At 36.9% G+C, this 20,771-nt stretch overlaps 1 protein-coding gene across 2 annotated transcripts in view; it reads left to right on the top strand.

The window, feature by feature from the left end:
* Positions 1 to 20,771, top strand: part of ADAMTS6 (ADAM metallopeptidase with thrombospondin type 1 motif 6) — a 163,893-nt gene that overhangs the window by 113,447 nt on the left and 29,675 nt on the right. For both annotated transcript variants that reach the window (XM_064438399.1, XM_064438400.1), the window contains exons 15-20: positions 4,064 to 4,166; positions 5,310 to 5,443; positions 7,474 to 7,597; positions 8,841 to 8,921; positions 13,718 to 13,881; positions 15,582 to 15,720. In XM_064438399.1, coding sequence (XP_064294469.1) covers positions 4,064 to 4,166; positions 5,310 to 5,443; positions 7,474 to 7,597; positions 8,841 to 8,921; positions 13,718 to 13,881; positions 15,582 to 15,720 — 745 coding nt within the window. The remainder of the gene's footprint in view (positions 1 to 4,063; positions 4,167 to 5,309; positions 5,444 to 7,473; positions 7,598 to 8,840; positions 8,922 to 13,717; positions 13,882 to 15,581; positions 15,721 to 20,771) is intronic.

The following is a 20,771-nucleotide window of genomic DNA, read 5'->3' as shown; positions in this document are numbered from 1 at the left end:
TCAGGCTAACATTTGGTAATTAGAACCATAGAATCATAGAATATCCTGAGTTGGAAGCTACCCACAGGGATCATCAAGTCCAACTCCTGTCCCTGGACAGGACAACCCCAAATTCACACCATGTAATTTAGGGCGTTGTCCAAGTGCTTCTTGAATATTGCCAGGCTTGGTGCCATGACTGCCCCCCTAGGGAGTGTGTTCCAGTGCTCTACCACCCTCTGGGTGAAGAACCTTTTCCTAATATCCAACCTAAACCTCCCCTGGCATATCTTCCTGCCATTCCCTCGGGTCCTGTCATCGGTCACCAGAGAGATCAGTGCTTGCCCCTCCTTCTCCCCTTGTGAGGAAGCTGTAAACCGCAATGAGGTCTCCCCTTAGTCTCCTCTTCTCTAGGCTGAAAAACCCAAATGACTTTAGCTGCTCATTGTACAATTTCTCCTCTAAACCCTTCACCAACTTTGTGGCCCTCCTCTGGACACTCTCTGGTAGCTTTATATCCTTAATGCACTGTGGTGCCCAAAACTCAACACAGTACTCACGGTGAGGCCGCACCAGCGCAGAGAAGAGCAGGACAATCCTCTCCCTCGACCAGCTGCAGTGCAGGGCTTGATGCACCCCAGGACTCAGTTGGCCCTCTTGGCTGCCAGGGCACAATGTTGGCTCATGTTCAACTTGCTGTCGACCAGAACCCCCAAGTACCTCTACAGAGCTGCTGTCCAGCCTCTCATTCCCCAGTCTGTACGTACATCCAGGGTTGCCATGCCCCAGGTGTAAAATCTGGCACTTGCTCTTGTTAAACTTTATATAGTTGATGATTGCCCAGCTCTCCTGTCTGTCCAGATCCCTCTGTCAGTATTCACTGAGGAGAGTTAGCCACAGAAAAAGAAACTGACTTTATTGCAGAGGCTACTAAATCTGCTTATGGATTGATGGATTTCCATTTTTAGAGCCAAAGGCACCAGGTTATGTAGAAGTTTTTATACCATTGATATAGTAGTTTGTGAAGTTAATTTGACAGTACTTGCAGTACAGGAAACCAAGATTTAATCTGCAGGACTACCAAAACCAGATAAAACATCAAGAAAGCAGGAACACTGTGAGGGGCTTTGCTCCCACAGTTCCTTCAGCTGCTCCCAGGTATTCCCAGCCTTGTCTGCTGTTCTTATTAGCAGTGAGATTGCAGGCTATGCATACTTGTGTGTAGTAGGTTTTCTGTCAGAGTACCAGAGCTGGTTCAAGAAGAAAAGGATACGGACAGCGATTTTAGCAGTTTAAATTGTGGCAAAAACTGAATTGATGTGTAATAGGGTAAAAGATGAACTTTGCTTTGCTTACAAGGGGACCTCTGGACATCATCTTGTACAGTCCCTCTTCCTCAAACCTCAGCAGGTTGCCCAGGACCATGTCCAGTGGCCTTCAGATATCTCCAAGGAGGGAGATTCCAGCACCTCTTTGGGCAATCTGTACAAGTGCTCGGTCACCCTCACAGCAGAGGGTTTCATGATGTTCAGGAAGAACATGTGTTTCCATTGGTTCCCATTGCCTCCAGTCCCATCACTGGGCGCCATTGGAAAGAGCCTGGCTCCATCCTCTTTACACCCTCCCTTTAAATATTTGTACATATTGATGAGATCCTCCCCTGAGCCTTCTCTTCTCCAGGCTGAACAGTCGCAGCTCTCTCAACCTTTTGTCATATGATATATGCTCCAGGCCCTTGCTGCCCTTTTGTTGAACTCTCTCTAGTATGGCCATGTGTCTCTCATACTGAGGAGCCAGAACTGGACACAGTATTGTAGGCGTGACCAGTGCTGAATAGAGGGGAAGGATCACCTTCCTGGACTTGCTGTAGATGCTCCTGTTGCAGCCCAGGATACCACTAACCTTCTGTGCCACAAGAGCACCTTGCTGGCTGATGTTCAACTTGGTGTCCATCAGGGCCCCTAGGCCCTTTTTTGCAAAGCTCCTTTCCAGCTGGGTGTCCCTCCGCATGTGCTGGGGCATCGGGTTGTTACTCTGAAGGTGCAGGACTTTGCACATCTTGTTGAAATCCATGAGGTTCATGCGGGCCTATTTTTCCAGCCCATCAAGGTCCCTCTGGACAGCAGCACAACCCTCCGGCATATCAACCACTTCTCACTGTTTTGTGTTATCAGCAAACTTGTTGAGGGTATACTCTTCCCCATTATCCACGTCATTTATGAAGTGATATTGTTACCCCAAAATACATCCAAGATCACCATCCAACAACAGAAGTAAGACTGCATCTCAAAGATCAGATTGCAAGATTTTTTTTTAGTAGTACGAATATGGAAGTCTTGATCTTTCTTTACTAATCTTCATATGTTACTATTTTGTCGTAGTATAAGTATTCAGAAAAAGGATTTCATTAGGGGAGGGGTGTGTGATTTGATTACCTTGTAAGGGGAGCTTAAAATACCAGCCATGTAAATTACTACCTAAGCAAGTAGGACTGAAGAATAAGGTGCAGTGACAAGTATCAGAGATATTTAGGCTCAAACTTAGATGTGGGTCAGGACAGATCCTTCCACTTCTTGGAGAATATGATGCAGAGAGGCAAATTTAATTTGTGTTACTATTAAAAAACTTCAAAAATTCTTACTGTTTTATTTACATAGTTATTTTCTGTTCTCACTGTATCGCTACTATTTTTTTTCACCATATTCAAAAATGTATTTTAATTAGCAGGAGATAATAGAGTGATTTATAGAGAAAATTTAAAATTTAAATTTAAATGTTGTCTAATTTAAATACTGTCTAATGTCCACTATTTTCATTTATATCACAACAGCTTCAAAATTTTCGAGTTTCTGAATCATATTGCAATGGCTGGGTGTTATAACAGTTTGATTAATATATACTGAGAATCATAATTATTATATTAATATCTGCATTGTGCAGTAAATTTTTATCATCCATGTTCATAGAGGTCTTGCCACTTGAATGCATTTCAGATTCCTGAATAGTGCTAACTGGCTTAAATACGTAGGAAAAGAAGTAAAACTGCCATAAAATGGACTCTTAGGTTGCTCGTAAAATAGTATATTTATTATAACCTCTGATTTCTGTCAAACAAATTCTTTTCTCTGTCAGTCTAAAAATGATTTTAATCTGTATTTCAAATACTTTGATGAAGCTTGCAATTTCATCAGGTACTTAAACACTGGTAACAATGTTTAACATGCTATCTAAATTCTGGGTGTATTCAAGATTAGTTGTCACTATTTTGAACCTGCCGATGAAAAATGTGCGAAATAGCAAATAACTGTGTTTCTTCTATAATTCTTTCCAAGGTGAATTTCTCTTACATCTACCCTTATTACAAGTGAAAAAGCTACTTTCCAATTTTTGTAATTGGTAATGCGAAATAACGAAAATTTAAATGAAAGCAGTTTTTATTTCTTCATGCTTGGATTCTGGTAAAAATCAAAGCCAAAGATGATATCTGTTCCCATTGTCAGCCTTGACATGATGTTTTTGTCAAAAAGCATTGTTGAATTGACATTGATTTGTCAGTTTGACAACGTCAAATGCTTTTGACAATGCTTTTGTCAAAAAGCATCAACTTACTCTACAAGTGAACAGGTGATACAGCTCTCTAGAAGGTGTTTTAATTTTTTTCATTATGTCTTAACAACATGTCTCAGTACAGCTGCTTAGTATGGTATAACTGAGCCTACAGCTTTTACCAAAATGATTATACTTTTTTCAGCTGTTTTTAATGTGTATTTCTAAGGAGGTAGCTGATGAATTAATTATGAAGCATAGTTTAATGTGATTCTGATTGTCCAATTTTATGGGAACTGTTAAGGAACACTTATCTTTGTTTAAATTACTTCAGTTACTTCAAGCCAGCCTAAGATTGCAAAATAGACGCTTCAACCGTAAAGTAATAAAGCAGGTTTCAGAATCAGAGTCACAATATGAAGCAGGGAGCCACCTCCTAGGCTCTTGCATGATTATGTTTGCAATATAAGCATATAAGTATTTCCTTTTATGTTGATATTTGGAAGAAATTAACCTCTTTTTGTCTTTATTATTTTAGCCATGTCCTTCAGGGGCCCGTGATTTTCGAGAAAAGCAATGTGCAGATTTTGACAATATGCCTTTCCGGGGAAAGTATTATAACTGGAAACCCTACACTGGAGGTAATGGTTAGCTTTGCGAAAATGTTATCATATGTGAAGTATTCAAAATTATATAAATGTTATATAGAGAGTAGTGTTTGTAAACAGAATGTTTTCGTTAAAATATAATGAGCTAAGTTTGCTAAGCTTGTACTTTTGTCAATTGCTGAAATTGTTGCAGAAAACTCTGGTAGAGCTTTGTTTTACTGTGAACCGTGAAGGGGAGTGATCATCATATTAGGGACTCCACTTTAAAACTATGGATCCCTTCTCCACCTGCAGTTGCAATAGAATTAGAGATTCTATAGGTGATCTGTAAGTGCCTTCCATGCTACAGTGATGAGCTCAGTATAAAACAAAATCAATAAGAGATAATTGAGAGATAAAAAGTAAGTTTTCCTTTCTTAAGGTCAGAATACTAGGAAACGGAGAAAGAAGTAAAAGCATTTCTTCAATAATTGAATTATAAATAATTGTACTGTCCAATAAAAGGGTATTTTGCAGCAGGGAAGAGGGGTAATTTCTTTTTCTCTTTGAGACTGCAATCAAGTTTAGTTATGTTTCTGCCATTGTTCAAAGTTCATAAGTTGCCCTTTTATTATTTTGTTTTTTCTGTTCTAAACCCAGAGTGAATAAGTCCATGTTTCCCCTTGTGTTTTTGTATTTTATTGATTTTAATGGTTTTACTTGTAGTTTTTTAGATTAAAAAACTGAAAAGGACCATTGTGATCACGTGTCTGAGCTGTAGTGTAATTCAATAGGACTAAATTCCTAAATTAAATAGTCTGATCTTGGTTTTGAAATTTACCCTGATATAATTCTAGCACTACATTCTTCTGTTATTCTTGTTTTTCAAATGGTGAAGTGGTGTCCTTATTGTTTTAAATTGTTCAATAATCATTAGGGTTGTATTAACATAATGGAACCGTTATGGAGCCAGCCAACCTTGCCATGTCTTACTATGCGAAATAATCTTTTTTGCAAGAACGAAGAGTCAAGTAGAGAAATCAATAAAGGGAAGTTAAATAAAGTGTATACGTTATATGTGTCAGGTATGAGATAAGATTATAAATTTCAGATGTTTATGCATATATATTTTTAACTAATTGTTAACTTTTCAAGATTTCTGTTGGGTTTTTTTTTTCATTCGTTTTTGTTGTCCAGGTGGGGTTAAACCATGTGCATTAAACTGCTTGGCTGAAGGTTATAATTTTTACACTGAACGTGCTCCTGCAGTAATAGATGGGACTCAGTGCAATGCTGATTCACTGGATATCTGTATCAATGGAGAATGCAAGGTTACAAATGTTTTATAAAGTACTTATGGATTACTTTGTTGTGTCTGCTATCTCCTACATTTAATTACAGTACTGGTTTGTTACTTCTACAAAACGGGAATGTTGACAGGTCAAGTTGTTAATGAAAGAGTAAGATTGAGACAAAAAGATAAAAAAGGTATTGCGTAAATTAGACAAATCGTTTGAATTTCAGTAGATTCTCACAGACATTCATAGAATCATTTATTTTATCTTCTTTTTTCTTGCTTTATGGTTTCTGTTTGAGAATCGGTGGAAAGGGCAACAGGAGATGAGCAGATTCCTTGTGCTGTTCCAAGGCTTGTTCCGTCATTTCAATTAGAACACCACTCTGGCTGAAAAACATATGATGTGAACATATTAATCTGTTTCTCTCCAACTAGCTCACCCTGTTGCAAACAATTCTGCTGCTAATGTAAATGAAATAGAACGTTGTCACTGTTGCAGTTCTAGGAAAAAGTGTATAGTGATGGAAGTTTTTGAAATTTACTAAAAATCTGATTATCTTGTAAGATTCCCAGAGAACTACATTACTTAAATTTGAATAGAACTGGAAGTCTGTGCCGTATTTTTGGTTATATACATCCCACTGCTTCTTCCGTTAAGCAAAGCATTTAGTTATGTACTTAAGTCTAGACATCTGAACAGTGCTGGTGAATCTAAAGTTATTTGATTTCACTGAAACCGCTAACATAACTGAAGCTTAACCCAATGCTTAAGTTCTTTGCTAAATTGAGGGCTGAAGATGTATGTTTATTGAATAACATGATGAGATCAAAAGCATCTGCCATGTATTACTAAACTAACAAAAAAAAGCACAAGAAATAATCTGTGGAATTCTGGTGTACTTTGTACATAAGAAGATTTTAGTAGTTTTGAGAAATCTTCTAAGACTAATAATCAGACTAAATCTCAAGTTGAGAATGAGCTATGTAATAAAGTTGAGCCTCTGCCTTCGTGGTGAATCAGAAAGTCGAAATGTAGATGGTTACAATAATACTATTTTGTCAATTGTTTAAAGTACTTTAACTTCTCTTATGACCTATGTATTACCTGTTTACAAGATGGTAGATAATATTGCTAGTCTGTAAACAAAGTTATGTAGCTGCCTGCTTTTTCATATAAATCCCAGAACAAATTGGCAAGCTGCAGTGTTCGTTTTGTTTACATCCTGCTTGTTCATTCTCTTTCTCTCTCTCTCTCTCTCTCTCTCTCTCTCACTCTCACTCTCACTCTCTTTCTCTTTTTTAAGGATCCATCTGTCTCTTTTTCATTAGCTTTGTAATAGGGTTGAATCAATAAATTATAGGTAATTAATCATTGTTCACTGTACATAGATGTCTCAGGTACATAAACAGAAATGTAATTACTTTTTGTGATCCATTATAGACACCTCTTTTTTCCAACGGCTGTTGAATCCTATCAAATACAGTGTGCAATTCAGCCTTTCAATAAGTTTAATTCTGCATTCAATCTTACAGCAAAGTCATTTACACTTTACATTCAAACTTACGAAAATAATTGTAAGTTTTGCCTGGAGGATGTGGAAATATGGTCTATGAAGATGTAAATGCTTTTGGGAACAATAATACTATTTATGCTGCATAAATGTTTAAAGAACACAGAGTAAATGTTTACCTTAACAAAGCAATATAGATGGAACACAGTTAGCTGTTGTAATATTAAATAAAAACATCACTAATCATTTATTGATAACTGTAATAATTACGTTCTTTGTTAAATGCTGTGAGATCCCTTCCTGAAAGTCACAAGAGAAATACAAAGTACATGTTAATCATGATTTGGTAACATCCCAAAGTGTGGATTGTTCTCCTTTTTTATTTTCTTTCTCTGGTAAGTGAAAACCCACTTACGGTAGCAGCTATCAAAAACAGAATAGATAAAAAGAAGAACCGATATCACAAACTTGAGAGAAACACTTCAAAAAAAATATGAAGATAGTGGTGTAAGACGATCATCCTGTTAAAATATTTGTTCTTATCTGTTCTCAGCATGTAGGTTGTGATAATATTTTGGGGTCTGATGCTAAGGAAGATAGATGCCGTGTTTGTGGAGGAGATGGCAGTACATGTGAAGCCATTGAAGGTTTCTTCAATGATTCATTGCCCAGAGGAGGTATGCAAATATATGTACATTTTATTGCACAATGCACTAAGATGACTCTTTAGCAAATATCAGTGCTGCATTGATTTTCAGCATGGCATTGCTGCAGGTCATTCACTTTGACTCCTTTTGCCTCGTTGTTCCCTTTTTCTGTATTAGTTTAGATTTATGTCAAATACAACAGTGTGTTTCCTTACTGAATACTTAGTTCTCATAGTCTTTAATGCAGTTAAAAAGAAGTGTGTATGGGGGGTGTTGATTTAGTTATGATGGTATAGAAAGAGTAATGTTGTGTATGATTTTAACGTGTATGGTAGAATCTGATATTAAGTCATACATGAAATTTTAGAATAGAAAAAATCCAGATATGTCTCTTAAGTTCATCTTATTAAGAACTCACAAAGTGTATATGGGCAATTAGTTTAAAGCTTGTCTCAAAAAAGACAATATTAGTGTTGCAATCTTAGTCTTACCAGTTTTGTGCTCCTGAATACGGGAAAAGGATTGATGCACCTGAGTGAGTTCAGTTCAGTGAGGGACCACTGATATTACTGGGTTCTGGAGTGCTTGCCCCTCTGAGGAGAGCCTGAGAAAACTGGGCTTATTTAGCCTGGAGAAGAAGAGGTTTGTGGGGACCTAGTATCAGCCTTCCAATACCTAAGAGGAGGTTATGGACAAGACACAGCCAGGCTCTTCGCAGTGGTGGGTACACGGTGGGAGAAGAGACAGTGGCTACAAACTGAAACGAGAAAGGTGCTGACTGAATGGAAAGAAAACTTTTTTCCCTGGAGGACAGTCCAGTGGATCAGGTTGCCCAGAAAGGTTGTGCAGTTTCCATCTTTCAAGTTTTTTCACGACCCAGCAGGTTAAAGCACTGAGTAACTTGGTCTGATCTCCTAGCTGACCCTGTTTGAGCAGGAAGTTGGAGTAAAAGACTGATGGAGGTCCTCTCCAACCTAAATTATCCTATGATCTTAAGGTTATTTTATATCTTAATTACTTGTGATACACTGTTCAAAAGACTTTATTAGTGCTTTGAAAAAGGAGTTCCTGACTACACTGTAAGTTTTTGCTATCACTTTCAAATTTTTGTATGAAATTCAAAGTTTTCATGTATGAAAGAAAATGTTCAAGTACACTTGAATCCTGTATCTCATACTAATTTTTAGGAGTAAATAATTTATTAATAGTTAGCTAAATGACTAATATTGATTAACATAAACAACAACAAATAAAATTTACCTTTGTCTTATAGGCTATATGGAAGTGATTCAAATTCCAAGAGGTTCTGTGCACATTGAAGTCAGAGAAGTGGCAATGTCAAAGAACTATATTGGTAAGAGCATTGTTTAAATAGCAGATTGTTAGTAAGTGAGACTTTATGTTGTGATTTAAAGGTACATTTTCTGGTGTGGCCAAACCATACACAGAGTAGAAGCAGCAGAGGGAATTGTTAGCTGTAAATATTAGTTTGTGATCAGATTGTTGCAGCAGTTGGTTAGGATGTATTCTCTTGAGTGGAGCTAATGAAATACATCATGTGATTCCTCCTTGTCCACTCAGTGCAAAATCAGGTCAACTTCAGTAGAGTCATGGTGTTAGACTTGAGCTGATGTGGATGAGTAACACTCAGATGATCTCCTGTCCCACTCTGAGCTAGTGTCTTCCATCTGGGAAGTCTCTGATTTTGGGGGATTATACGGTTTTAAAACAGGACTTTATTCTTGGAATGATTATTCATCAACAACCATACTTACTTAAATGCTAACAATACTGTCTCCTTATTTTAAGGCAATTCAACGTATTAATTCCATAGTGTTTCTGTGTTGTAGGGACTAGATGCCACCCCTGTTTTCTAGATAAGGAAAATGAAGTGCAGAAAAAGTAGTTGCTTAATTAAGATCACTCAGGAGGCCTGTTGTAAAGCACAGAATTAAATTAAAATCCCCAGATTATTACTTCTTTTTTTAAAGATGGTGTTAAATTGGCTTTCTGTTTTTTTAATACTGATATTTACAAATCTAGCTTCATTGAACTCAAGACAACATGGATTTCTGAAAGTTTCTGTACCCTGATTTGCATAGCAGTCTTGCACTGTAGTACAAGAACACCCATTTCTTAGTCAAAAATAGATTAGAGAGCTGATCAGTTGTACAGCAAACTAACAGATTAACACAACCAAAAGCTATTACATGTTTAGGCTGAACAGCACCTGATGAGGCTACTTTTGTCAGTCTGTATTCCATGTAGCTGGTACATAACACAAACATGTTGGAAAGGATTATGATGTCTGTAAATGTGTGTTAGAAAGGCAATTATCCTCCTAGGTACATTAATTCCTAAATTTATTATATTGATAATAATGGTACCTTTTACTGTTTGATGCCCACTTTTCTTTCTGCCTGCCTCCATGCTTCTGTAATTCAGCAGATAATCAATCTTCCTCCGTTCTGCAGGATTGACACCATCACTACTCCAGCAGTAGTGTGCTTACTATTCTTTCAGCATCACACCTTCTGTGGCCCCTCTCCCATGTCAAAATATACTGCAAGTAAGGTTACTTATATATCCTATGCTGACACTTCAAATAGAGGTGGTAGGAGAGAGGCATACAATGCGTCCTATCATGGTCATTTTCTGCTAACAACTATTCCATGGGCAGCTGAAAACCAGAAAAAAAAGATTACTCTTAGCTACTACAATTAAGTCTGTTATTCCTCCATTTTATAAGCAGAAAAAAGTGATCTGGAAAAGTGTTTAAATTGGCACCCTCTGTATAAAATGAATGAAAATGTAAAATTTTTGGCTTAAATAACAAATACAGACAACTTCATTGGTATTTAATCTGGGCACAGATCTAAAATTGTAAAGTGGTACATGAAGACTTTTTTTATGTACTTGTCACAATTTCAAGGTGTTTCCTGAATTTCAGGCTCTGTCCTCACTACCTTGCTTCGTGTCACAGAAGCCCTGACTACACAAATAAGGGATTCCTCTCCTTCACTATTTTCTTGTGTTTCCAACATATAAAGGTGCCATTATATCCTAATGGAGGATAATCTTGCTAAGTCACAGGGGCCATTTCATTTTGTGGTGGGATGTTTTGTTCTGTGAGTACAAATCAGATGACTATTTTAGCATCACCAATTTCTGGGGAAAGAAAGGCTTCTAATTTGCCCGCTCCCTTAAAAGAACTGTACAAGCACAACTGTAGTTAAAAATGAGTTTGTTATGTTAAAATCCACACTTCAAGGGTATTGTTTTATGGATATTTCCTTAATGGCAGTGTCTTTATGGAATTCCCTCTGTTCTAGGACAGCTGTTTGTGTGGCCACACCATGAACCAGATTAGAGAACTAATTCAGCTGAAAATAAACATTTAGATGGAGTACTATATTATGTTTTGTGTGCACTGCTGTCAAATATGTGACCACAGTCTAAGAAACAAATTTCTCCATTTGGAAGTATAGAAAAAAAGGAAAAAAGAAAACCCTTTTCCTCTGTAGCTGTCACACTGGCTTCAAAGTTTCTTCTTCATTCATTTCAGTTGGCAGGCTTTCAAGCTAACTTGCAACAAACATCCTATGGTTCCGTAAACTAAATCAGGTTCTTTTGCAAGCCATGGCCTCAAATTTAGGCTGCAGTTAGACATCTGACAATTCAGTTAGCTTAGTCAGCACCTGTCCTCCCTCCACCTGTCTCTGGCCAATCATTTCTGCACCAATCATGTCTAGTATTGTGACAGCAAAAGCACATTTATGCAGCTGCATAAATAATTCAGTATTTTGAACTGATCTGTCCAGCAAATAACCCAGGAACAATAAAATCACCTGTTTTAAGAGCTGCTGAAAAATTGTGTGTTTAGTAATGCTGTTATCTTCCATTAAATGGCTTGATCCAGGGTGACATCTTCCCTTATATTCCCCTATGCAACCAGGTGTTGTTCGTTTATTTTCTTTGGGCTTCCTGCATTCTCAAGTTCTCATAAATTATTTGGTTAGGACAGTAACTTGTTCCTTCTGTCTCATATGCTAATAGTATTATGCCACTGCATCATCATTGCGATGAAATTATATTATTGGAATGGTATTCACAACTGTGTGGCCTTCACCTATGCGTAACAACTGACATTAGGTAAATCTATTTACAGAATGCAAATGCATTTTTCTTTGGCAGTCAGACAGGTAAAAAATTACCTGCTTTGCTTCTGGATATATGTTAGTTTAAGTGTAAATAGCATACATACAATTGATAGCATATAATTTCAGCATTATTAGTTAGGTAAACATCTATGAGAACATTTGTCCTCTAGTGTTCATTATATGTCTCGTTTGTTGTTGTTCGTATGTCTCAAGTAATATAAATAAAGAATTCACTTCATTATTTACTTTTAGTAGATACTAGACGTACTGAAAATGGGATTGAGTAGCACAGTAGGAGGGACTTTAATATGTCTCAGTAGCCTTGGGAGACCCTGCAACCTTCTTTTTAATTAAGCTAGGTTTTCTAAAAGCAGGATGGATAGAAAATCTAGCTATGTGAAATAGGACCCCTGATAGAATAAAATACTGATGTTCAGCTGTAACATAGTTATTTCATATACCTGTGTAAAATAGATAAATACTGAAGTACTGTTCCTTTCTTTTAGTACAGTATTGCTTGCAATTTGTCTTGTTCTTCTACACTCACTTTTTTTACTATCTCCTTCTTGTACTACAAAAGCTATAGAGACAACAACGAATCTGAAATACTTTGAGAATTGCAGATAAGTGAATGTGTCAGAGCTAGTTTCTTCACTCAAAGTACATGAGTGTTTCCAAAGTAAATCTGGGGATGTCAATGGAATAAGATTTATGCTATGGAAAGACATTCCTTTTTAGACCTTATTGTGCTGATGGAAATGGTTACTAATCCCTGCTGAAATATGTCTGTCACCAACAGAACATTACTGCCTGTCCAACTATCTCCTGCTTGTATGAATGCTCTCTGATGTGTTTTAGAAAATTTGAGCATCATTGAGACATTTTCCCTAGCTGTTTAAGGTAAACCACCTGTCCACACAGATGTAGTTTAGAATAAAACTTGATTCTAAGTTGTCTTACTCCTTGTGATTGTGATCTGATTTTGTTCCCTGTCCAGTAAAGTTAGTTATTTGTCTCAACAAAAAATGTCATGGCTGTTTGATCATGTATTTCCAGCCATCATTTTGCCTTTAAGAATATTTTTTATTTAAAGTAAGTATGAATGCCGAATATGAATGCCGAATAACATGGTAATCTTCACCTTAAGTCAAAAAGTCAATATCTAATTAACAGCATATTCGCCTTTTAAGTCAGGAGGTCAATATCTAATTAACAGAATATTCACCTTAAGATATAAAGTCAGTTTCATATTTAGAAACTTAATCTAATATTATTGGTAAAATATAAAATATAAATCCTTGAATAATATGTGCCTGTCCAGACTAATTGGTTGGTCAGCTAAGAAATTTATGTTTTATGTATGGTACTTTAATGGTTTAAGGCTGTAAATTGGGAATAATGAAATATCTTATCAGATTAAGAAGCTACTATTTGGGTTTGTAGCAGAAATATCTTGGATTTATGATTTAAGAAGAAAAAAAAAATAGCGGACGAAGGCAACAAAGCAAGAGCTGATTGGCACCATAAGTCAGACTTAATGTTCCTCTCTTTTTCCTCTGCATACCTGAGATATCTGAGATACCTATCCCATGCCCCAATTTATTAATCTAAAGATTACATTGATAATTGATTATACATTTGAGACCTACATATATCTTGTAGAACAGCATACATTGCACAAGGGCTTGGTTTTAAAGTTGAAGATGTATTGCAAGCTGCATGAGGCATTCTGTTCTGTTCCATATAGCATCTGCATGTTGAAATCTCCAAAGTATACCTGCACATTGAATATTATTGCAGAAGCAATATTGTCAAGCTGCATGAGGGATATTTTGACCAGGGTTAAAGAAAAGGTTTTCTATTGCCTAAAAAAACAGTGATATTGAGCTGAAGCTCACATATTTCTAACAGATTAGTAGATTACTTTGCAATGGCTTCTCCATTATAAATGCTGCTTCCAATTTTTAGGTGGCTTGTATTTTTTTTTAAGCTCTAAAATCTGAAGAGGATGACTACTATATTAATGGTGCCTGGACTATTGACTGGCCAAGAAAGTTTGATGTTGCTGGAACAGCTTTCCATTACAAGAGGCCAACAGATGAACCAGAGTCTTTGGAAGCACTAGGCCCAACTTCAGAAAATCTCATAGTCATGGTAAAGTTATAATTAATATATTTCTGAAATTTGAAATATGCATTTGTATTCTGAGAAAATCAAAGCCATAAATGAAATCAAAATAGGTTGTGTTTTCAAAGAGTATACAGCTTGCCTAGCTGGGACTTCACTTTTGTGTTGTAACACAGTTTTCTTACCTCTCAAAACTGACACATACTGTGACGAAACAGGGATAAAGTCAGAAGAGCCCCAGGAAATCTCACAGTAAATGCCACATCTCTGTTAAATGTGGTTCAGAATAATGGTAGCCAAAATTGTAAATGGGGTGTATATTGTATCTCTGCGTTCTGCTGGTATATGGAAGTGTTGAGATACAACATGACAATTTCTGACATTCCTGTCAGTAGTTTTAAGCCTGGTCTGAGTGTGAAGTGTACTCTTACCACAGAAGAGTATCATGATTTGACCCATGTTAAAGTATGCTGCTGTAACATAGATTGCTCTTAACAGATTATACAAAATATGATAATATAACAGAAGATGTGACCGGGATCCTGATAATCTGTCTCTGACAGCAGGCAATAGTGAGCCTGCTGTTGTGCTACAATGTAGAGGAGGAGTATAAGCACAAGGTGATACTTGCTCAGTATATTCTGTCAGCTGCTAGATTTACAGGGGTCACTTGAGCCAGCTGGGATATTTTTTTGTATAGAATGATTGTGGCCTAGATATTCACATTTTAGGCAGCATTTCAAACACCTGAGTCCTAGTTTTTCTGCAGTAGGTGTGAATAAGCTAGAGAGTCCATATAGAATGAGTTGCACACTGATTATAGTGCTTTTTGTCATTCAGTCAGTGCCACTTTCTTACTGAAAGTCCTCTGCTCTTTTTCCAATGGAGATAGGCAAATATGCCTCTGCAAAATATTACAGCAGGTAGAATGGGATGAAAAGTAGCTCTAAGATGTGTCAGATTGCTGCATCTAACATGATATATATTACTAGCAGCAGAAAGAAAAAGTTTGATAGAGAGTCAAAGGCCGGTAGCATTGAACAGCTGGTATGTGGAAGTGCAGTTCAACAGTGAGGGTAGACAAAATCTCATGGTGATTGCTGCATTTCCCTCTATATCACCTGCAGCAGGAGTTTTGATATTCCTTTAAAGGAATCACAGGTGTGATTCTACCAAGCTAATGGTATTGGCTGTTGCATTAGGGGAAAACAATGACCTCAGCAACAGGCTGTTGCTGTTACCATTACTATTATGTTATTACTATTCTTATAGTCACTAGAAGTGCAAACAAGAGCAGAGTTAGGTTCATAACTGCTATGTGGGTATCACAAGATTTCAGTGAGGACTGCTGCATGTTTGCACAATAATGTCCTTAACCAACTTTGACCTCACATAATTATTCAGCTGTCTAGCTAATTTCCATTAATACATTAATTTTATGAAAACTGGCTTTTTAGAACAATGAAGTAAAGAATAAAGAACTGACAGAAGTTATAAAGTCATGTTAATGGAGTAAAAAAGACAAAGTTCACCTTAAACAATAATACTTCTGTTTGTGTTTTAAAAGTTAGTCCAGATTCTTTTGGGAATACCTAAAAGTATTGCTATAGCTTCCTTTACTAATTTCTTCCCTTCCACAGGACACAACACATACCTAGATTAAATGTCACTGTAGTTGCCCTTTGCTTGCCTGTTTTAATGGTATAACCAGTTGTTTTCAACTACAGATTCTGCTACAGGAACAAAATTTGGGTATAAGATATAAATTCAATGTTCCCATCTCTCGCTCTGGCAGTGGAGACAATGAAGTCGGCTTTGCATGGAATCATCTGCCTTGGTCAGAATGTTCTGCCACTTGTGCTGGAGGTAAGACATCAGGCAGTCAAGCTACAGGGTAAACTGAATTACAGGATACACTTTACTACGTAATTATTTAGGTAACTAATGGAAAACATTTCTTTCAGACATGCCTCAAACCTGAATTTAGTGAAAGAATGTTTATTTTATCACAATGGATTTTGTTGTTTTCAAGCACATTTAATATGTTCAGATGTTTTTGTTAAATGCAGTGTGTCTTGGCCAGTGTGTCTCTGCTGATGCTTCTTCTGAGGTTCTCTTGAAGCTGGTATGTTTGCTTTTTACAGGAGCTTTCTTGGTAAAGGACATCAGAAGTTTTAAGTAAGGAGATTAAAAACCAGAAGGCAAATAAGGCAACTGTAAATAAAGGGATGTGTCTTTGTGTGTTTGTAGGTATGCTTACATGATCCTAGTCAGCCCTCCTATCCTCCAGCCACCAAAGTTTAGGATGCATACAGGCAGCTCCTCTGTAGCAGATGATAACAACCGGACTATACTTCCCAGCCCATAGTAGTAGCTGAGAACTGTTGCCCTTCGGCAGCAGTGGGGGAATTGTAGGTTGTCCCATGTGATTCATCATGGGTGCCTTTTGCCCACAATTTACTATATTCCTAATCCTCCCTCTAGTGGCCACCAATGCAATTCTTTACCTCTGGCTGGGAGAGCAGGACAGTTGGCTTCCTTCAAAGCCAACACCATTGCTGCTGCAAGGACTGGTGAGTAGAAGTACTGTGTGGACAGTAACTTTCTTCTCTCTGGAGACTGAATGCATCATCTCCCCAACATACCTCAGTTTCAGAAGATATCAGAGAGTGTTTTAAATCCACCTCAGAATTTCAGTTTTCTACTGCACTGTGCACTGCCCATAGCAAGAGAAAGACACCATATTTTTTGTAAAGAACCTTTTGACCAAATATTTGTCCTTTTTTTTCTGGCTCCTGGAGGTATTTATGTTCAGAACCGTCTTGACTCATCTTTCTGCTGGAACCTGCTGTAGCTGTTACTAGTTGTTTGCTGTTTAAATACAGCTGTTTTCTTAGCCATATGTAATACAAAAAGGACAGCACAAATTCTCTTCTATGCTGCTAAATAGAGAAAGTCTTGAAACAAAATAGAGGAAGGTGCCAACTTTCTTCAATAATTTTATTGTTCATTTGTTGGATTCCTAGGTGACAGGGTGCTTTTTCAACCACTATCTTAGAAATGGTGAGTCTGGTAGGAAAATGACTGTTTTAAAGAAGTATAATGTGGGGAAGTGCCTAGGAAAAGACAGTTCCAAGTATCAGAACCTTGCAAGTACTGCCAAATCCTATTTTTATGATGGCAATGAGTTAACCATTTTTCTGAAGCCATCTGAAAACTCACATTGATTTAGGTAGAGACAAGATTTTAGCTATGGATCTTCTGTCATGCAGGGAATTGTCATTTCACAGATTCAACAGTATACAATGGAAAAAAAAAAGCGGCTCTGAAGGAGTAGGCACTTGTCTAGATTAAAACATTTTTACTTATTTAATTAACTTTTAAGAGAAGATTTGTGAGTCCCTGAAAACTGCATACATCTATTCATTTGAAACTTTTTCAGGGGGTGGGGGGGATGGGGGGGGAGGAAGATTTTCTTTGGTAGCTTGTGGTGGCTAAACCAGGCACTAATCTTCCCTTTCTTTCAGCTTAGTATGAGGATACACTATAGTCACTTATTTTCACTGAGCTCTGTGCTCAGGGAATAAATACTTCATTGTAGCTATAATTCATGTTAAAAACTGTATCTGCTTTTTCCATATGAGTACCTGCTATTCCCCCCAGTTTATGAAACACCTTTTGCCATATGTCAAAAGAAGACACAATTCTAAAAAGGAGCTGAGTCAGGGAAAAAGAAAAGGGAGACAAGGGTTCTGGAGACAGAGACTGTAACTGGAAAATTTGGCTAATATAAATATGAAGTGTTGAAAAACTTAGAAATGAAACCACTGCGTGGCTTTGTTTATTTCTGTAGGATTCATTATGAAGTATGTTATTGAAGTTCTGTTTACTTGAACTCTGTCTTTAGAAAAGGTATTTTGCTCTACATCAAATGATAACAAAATATTAAACAGTTAAAGAATTTCTCACTGAAAGTAAAAAAAGGTCAATAAGCATGTGTGAGGAATATTAGTATGGTAATTATTTTGTACTTATGACGTAAAATAAATTATGTAGTGGCTTTGGGACAAACTGTGAACAAGTTAAAGGTACCAGTATTTTCCTGCCTCTTATTATAGTTTAGGTAGCTCATCTGTAGTGCATGGACTGATCAAGGTTTCATCATGTGATTTTCCATCTTGATCCAGGAAAGCTCTAGATGACATAAAGTCAGATGTACTTTTGTATTAAAGCATAGGCTTTGTATCAAAGCTGTAGGCAAATCTAAATTCTAATCAACACATTTAACTTCTGTCCATCTCTGAACATATCTGTTTTTTAACGTTATGTCTTTTTGTCTAGGTGCATGTAATACTTCAAAAGCTGTCATAAAAGAGCATCAAATTTGCAAGTGTTTAGAAGCCATGAAATGACAGAATTAAGGATGACTGTGAAATCTTAAGTTGCTTTCTGCAGTTGTGGCTGTTTTGTGAAACGGACCACTTGAGCAGGGAACATTCTCTGAGGTTGTCACAGACTAGCTTATGTCTACTCCACACTACTTAAGTCTAGTTCTCTAAATCAAACTGACTGTTATCTGCATGACATACCGTTTGACGAAGTCTGTGACTCTTAAAACATAGTTATTACTTGATGTATTATTCTAATTCAAAGAACCTAAAACATAAAAAGTGAGAACTACATTACAGCCCATCAAAGTGATGTTTCTGTATTGTGAACTTGAGTATATGCATTGAATGCCATGAAGCAGAGCATAAAGGCTAGAGCAGCTTTTTCACAGTGCAAAGTTTAAAGTTTTGGACTGTTGTATATTGCAGAAGTGACTGATCTTTGTGCAGTCTCTTCATAGTATTTTGAGAGCAATTCACTGCATTCAGCTGTTCCTAGAGCTGCTTGTAGGCCTTGTCTTGGAGAAGGATAACTAGAGCAGTCAGGAGCCAAAGAGCAAGTGAAGAGCAAGCTAGGAGCAACCTCATTAGATGGTGACATGCTGTCTTGTCCACTGGACTTCTGTGTTATATTAATCTCCACTGTGCTGATGAGTCATGTCCGTACAGTAAAAGTGCTTTAGCTCTTCAAACAGGACCTCTGTTCTAGGGCCTGTCTCAGTTCTGTGGAATAGGAAGAGTGTGGTAAATGGAATGGTATGAAGGAAGAGGAGGGTTTCCTGCTTATGACAGCTCAGTGCAGTGCCAGAGCTCTGGATTCCATTCCTGCCTCCCTTGTGTGGTTCTCACGTGATACTGAACAACTCAAAGCATACATTACAGTCTTACTTGCTAATTACCAGTTCGTCATTATATGGGTACCTCTCTGGAATGTCTGAATGTCTGAATTTCATCACTGCATGAAGTGTGTGTCAAGCAAAGTATTCTGAAAACTCAGCCAGGCATCTGAAATCAATGGACTCTTTCTACAGTAGACATTGTACCTCCTCTCCCCGTATATTATTCATAGGTTATTTTAGGAGATAAATTAAAGTTTGTGAAACAAAGTTACATGTTTAGATTGCCTCTAATAAGCAGAAGAAAGATGGTCATTCCTTCATGAGAGATTGTAAACCATCTGTTTTGTAGTGTCATTCATGTTAAAGGAGAAAACAAAATATTCCGTAGTTTCTCTGCCAGTAAGCATCATATTCTGTACAGTGAACCAAGCAGAAATCAGATCTCCAAAGTCTGAAGTTTATTTTGGTATTTTCTTCAGTTTTTCTAAAAATAGGTTCTTCAGATTTACCAGGTAGTTAAAAAGCTTGCCTGGTAACTGACAACTCTTATTTTCCTGGTTTCATGTGCTCATATGTAGGATGACAATATAATTTCATTTGTTTTTACTATCTCTTAGTATCTGTTCTTAGGCTTAGAAATCCAGAACTGGAGCTTTTCTTTTTGTATACTAGGACCAATGTTTTCTATATTGAAAAGCTTTTCTTTAAAATACAGATTTATAGTATCTGAGCTAGTTCTCCCTCTCTGGGAACATTATGTAAAACTGAGCTATATGTATTCTCCATATTAATTCCATTTTTTCCTGAAAGTTCACTGATAACTGTTCTACTCTGAGACAAGAGTTGTCAGAAATAAATACGTTACCATCTCATATAGGTCTTTATAGCTGGTGGCAGACTTGGACAACACTACAGGAAAAAACGTCAAGGAATACCAGAATGTATAGTGCAAGTTTATATATACAATGAAGAGTGGGAGAGAACACAGGGAATTCAGAAGGGATGGATGGGTGGATGGATGGATGAAAGGTTCATTGAAATTCAGAAAAAATTGATGACAGCAATTGGTTATCTTTAAGGACCTGAACACTATTTAATGAGAAATCAGAGAACGAGAAAACTAGATTATGTAGAAATAGGAAATAAAACAGTGAGATGAGGGCTGGAAAGAGAAGAAGAAAGTGCTAAAATAGGAAAAAGTTATATATATCACTTACAGATCACAGAATTGTAGTTTATTTACTCTCGTGCTTGTCTTTCCTTATATGTTATATTGTAGCTTTCCAAGGGCAAGTGTACAACTTTGTCCAGATCCATAAGTATTCTGTATAAGGAAGTGAACTGTTGGTGGTATTGTTTAAAAAAATCCAACAAAGGAAAAAATCCTTCTGTGTGTTTTTACTTTTGTATACATTTAAAAATAAACTCCAATAAGGGCATACCACCCTATTTTAATATCTTCCATGCCTAGTAAATTCTAGCAGTAAATGGCAACAAATGACAGCATTTATTATCTGGAATTTACCAGGTGCCCTAAGCATCGGTTTTGATTTCATTCATTCTATTAGAGGCCTTCTGCAGATGAATTAAATGTCTTAGATATTAATGTTTTTTTATTAAATCATCAGTATACTATTATAATTGATTGCCATCCAGTTTTCTTTGCTGCTCATCACTCTTGTAGAGTGGT

The sequence above is a fragment of the Phalacrocorax carbo genome, chromosome Z, assembly GCF_963921805.1.
Source record: "Phalacrocorax carbo chromosome Z, bPhaCar2.1, whole genome shotgun sequence".
NCBI classification, from domain to species: Eukaryota; Metazoa; Chordata; class Aves; order Suliformes; family Phalacrocoracidae; genus Phalacrocorax; species Phalacrocorax carbo.
This window is presented reverse-complemented; position numbering and strand designations above follow the sequence as displayed.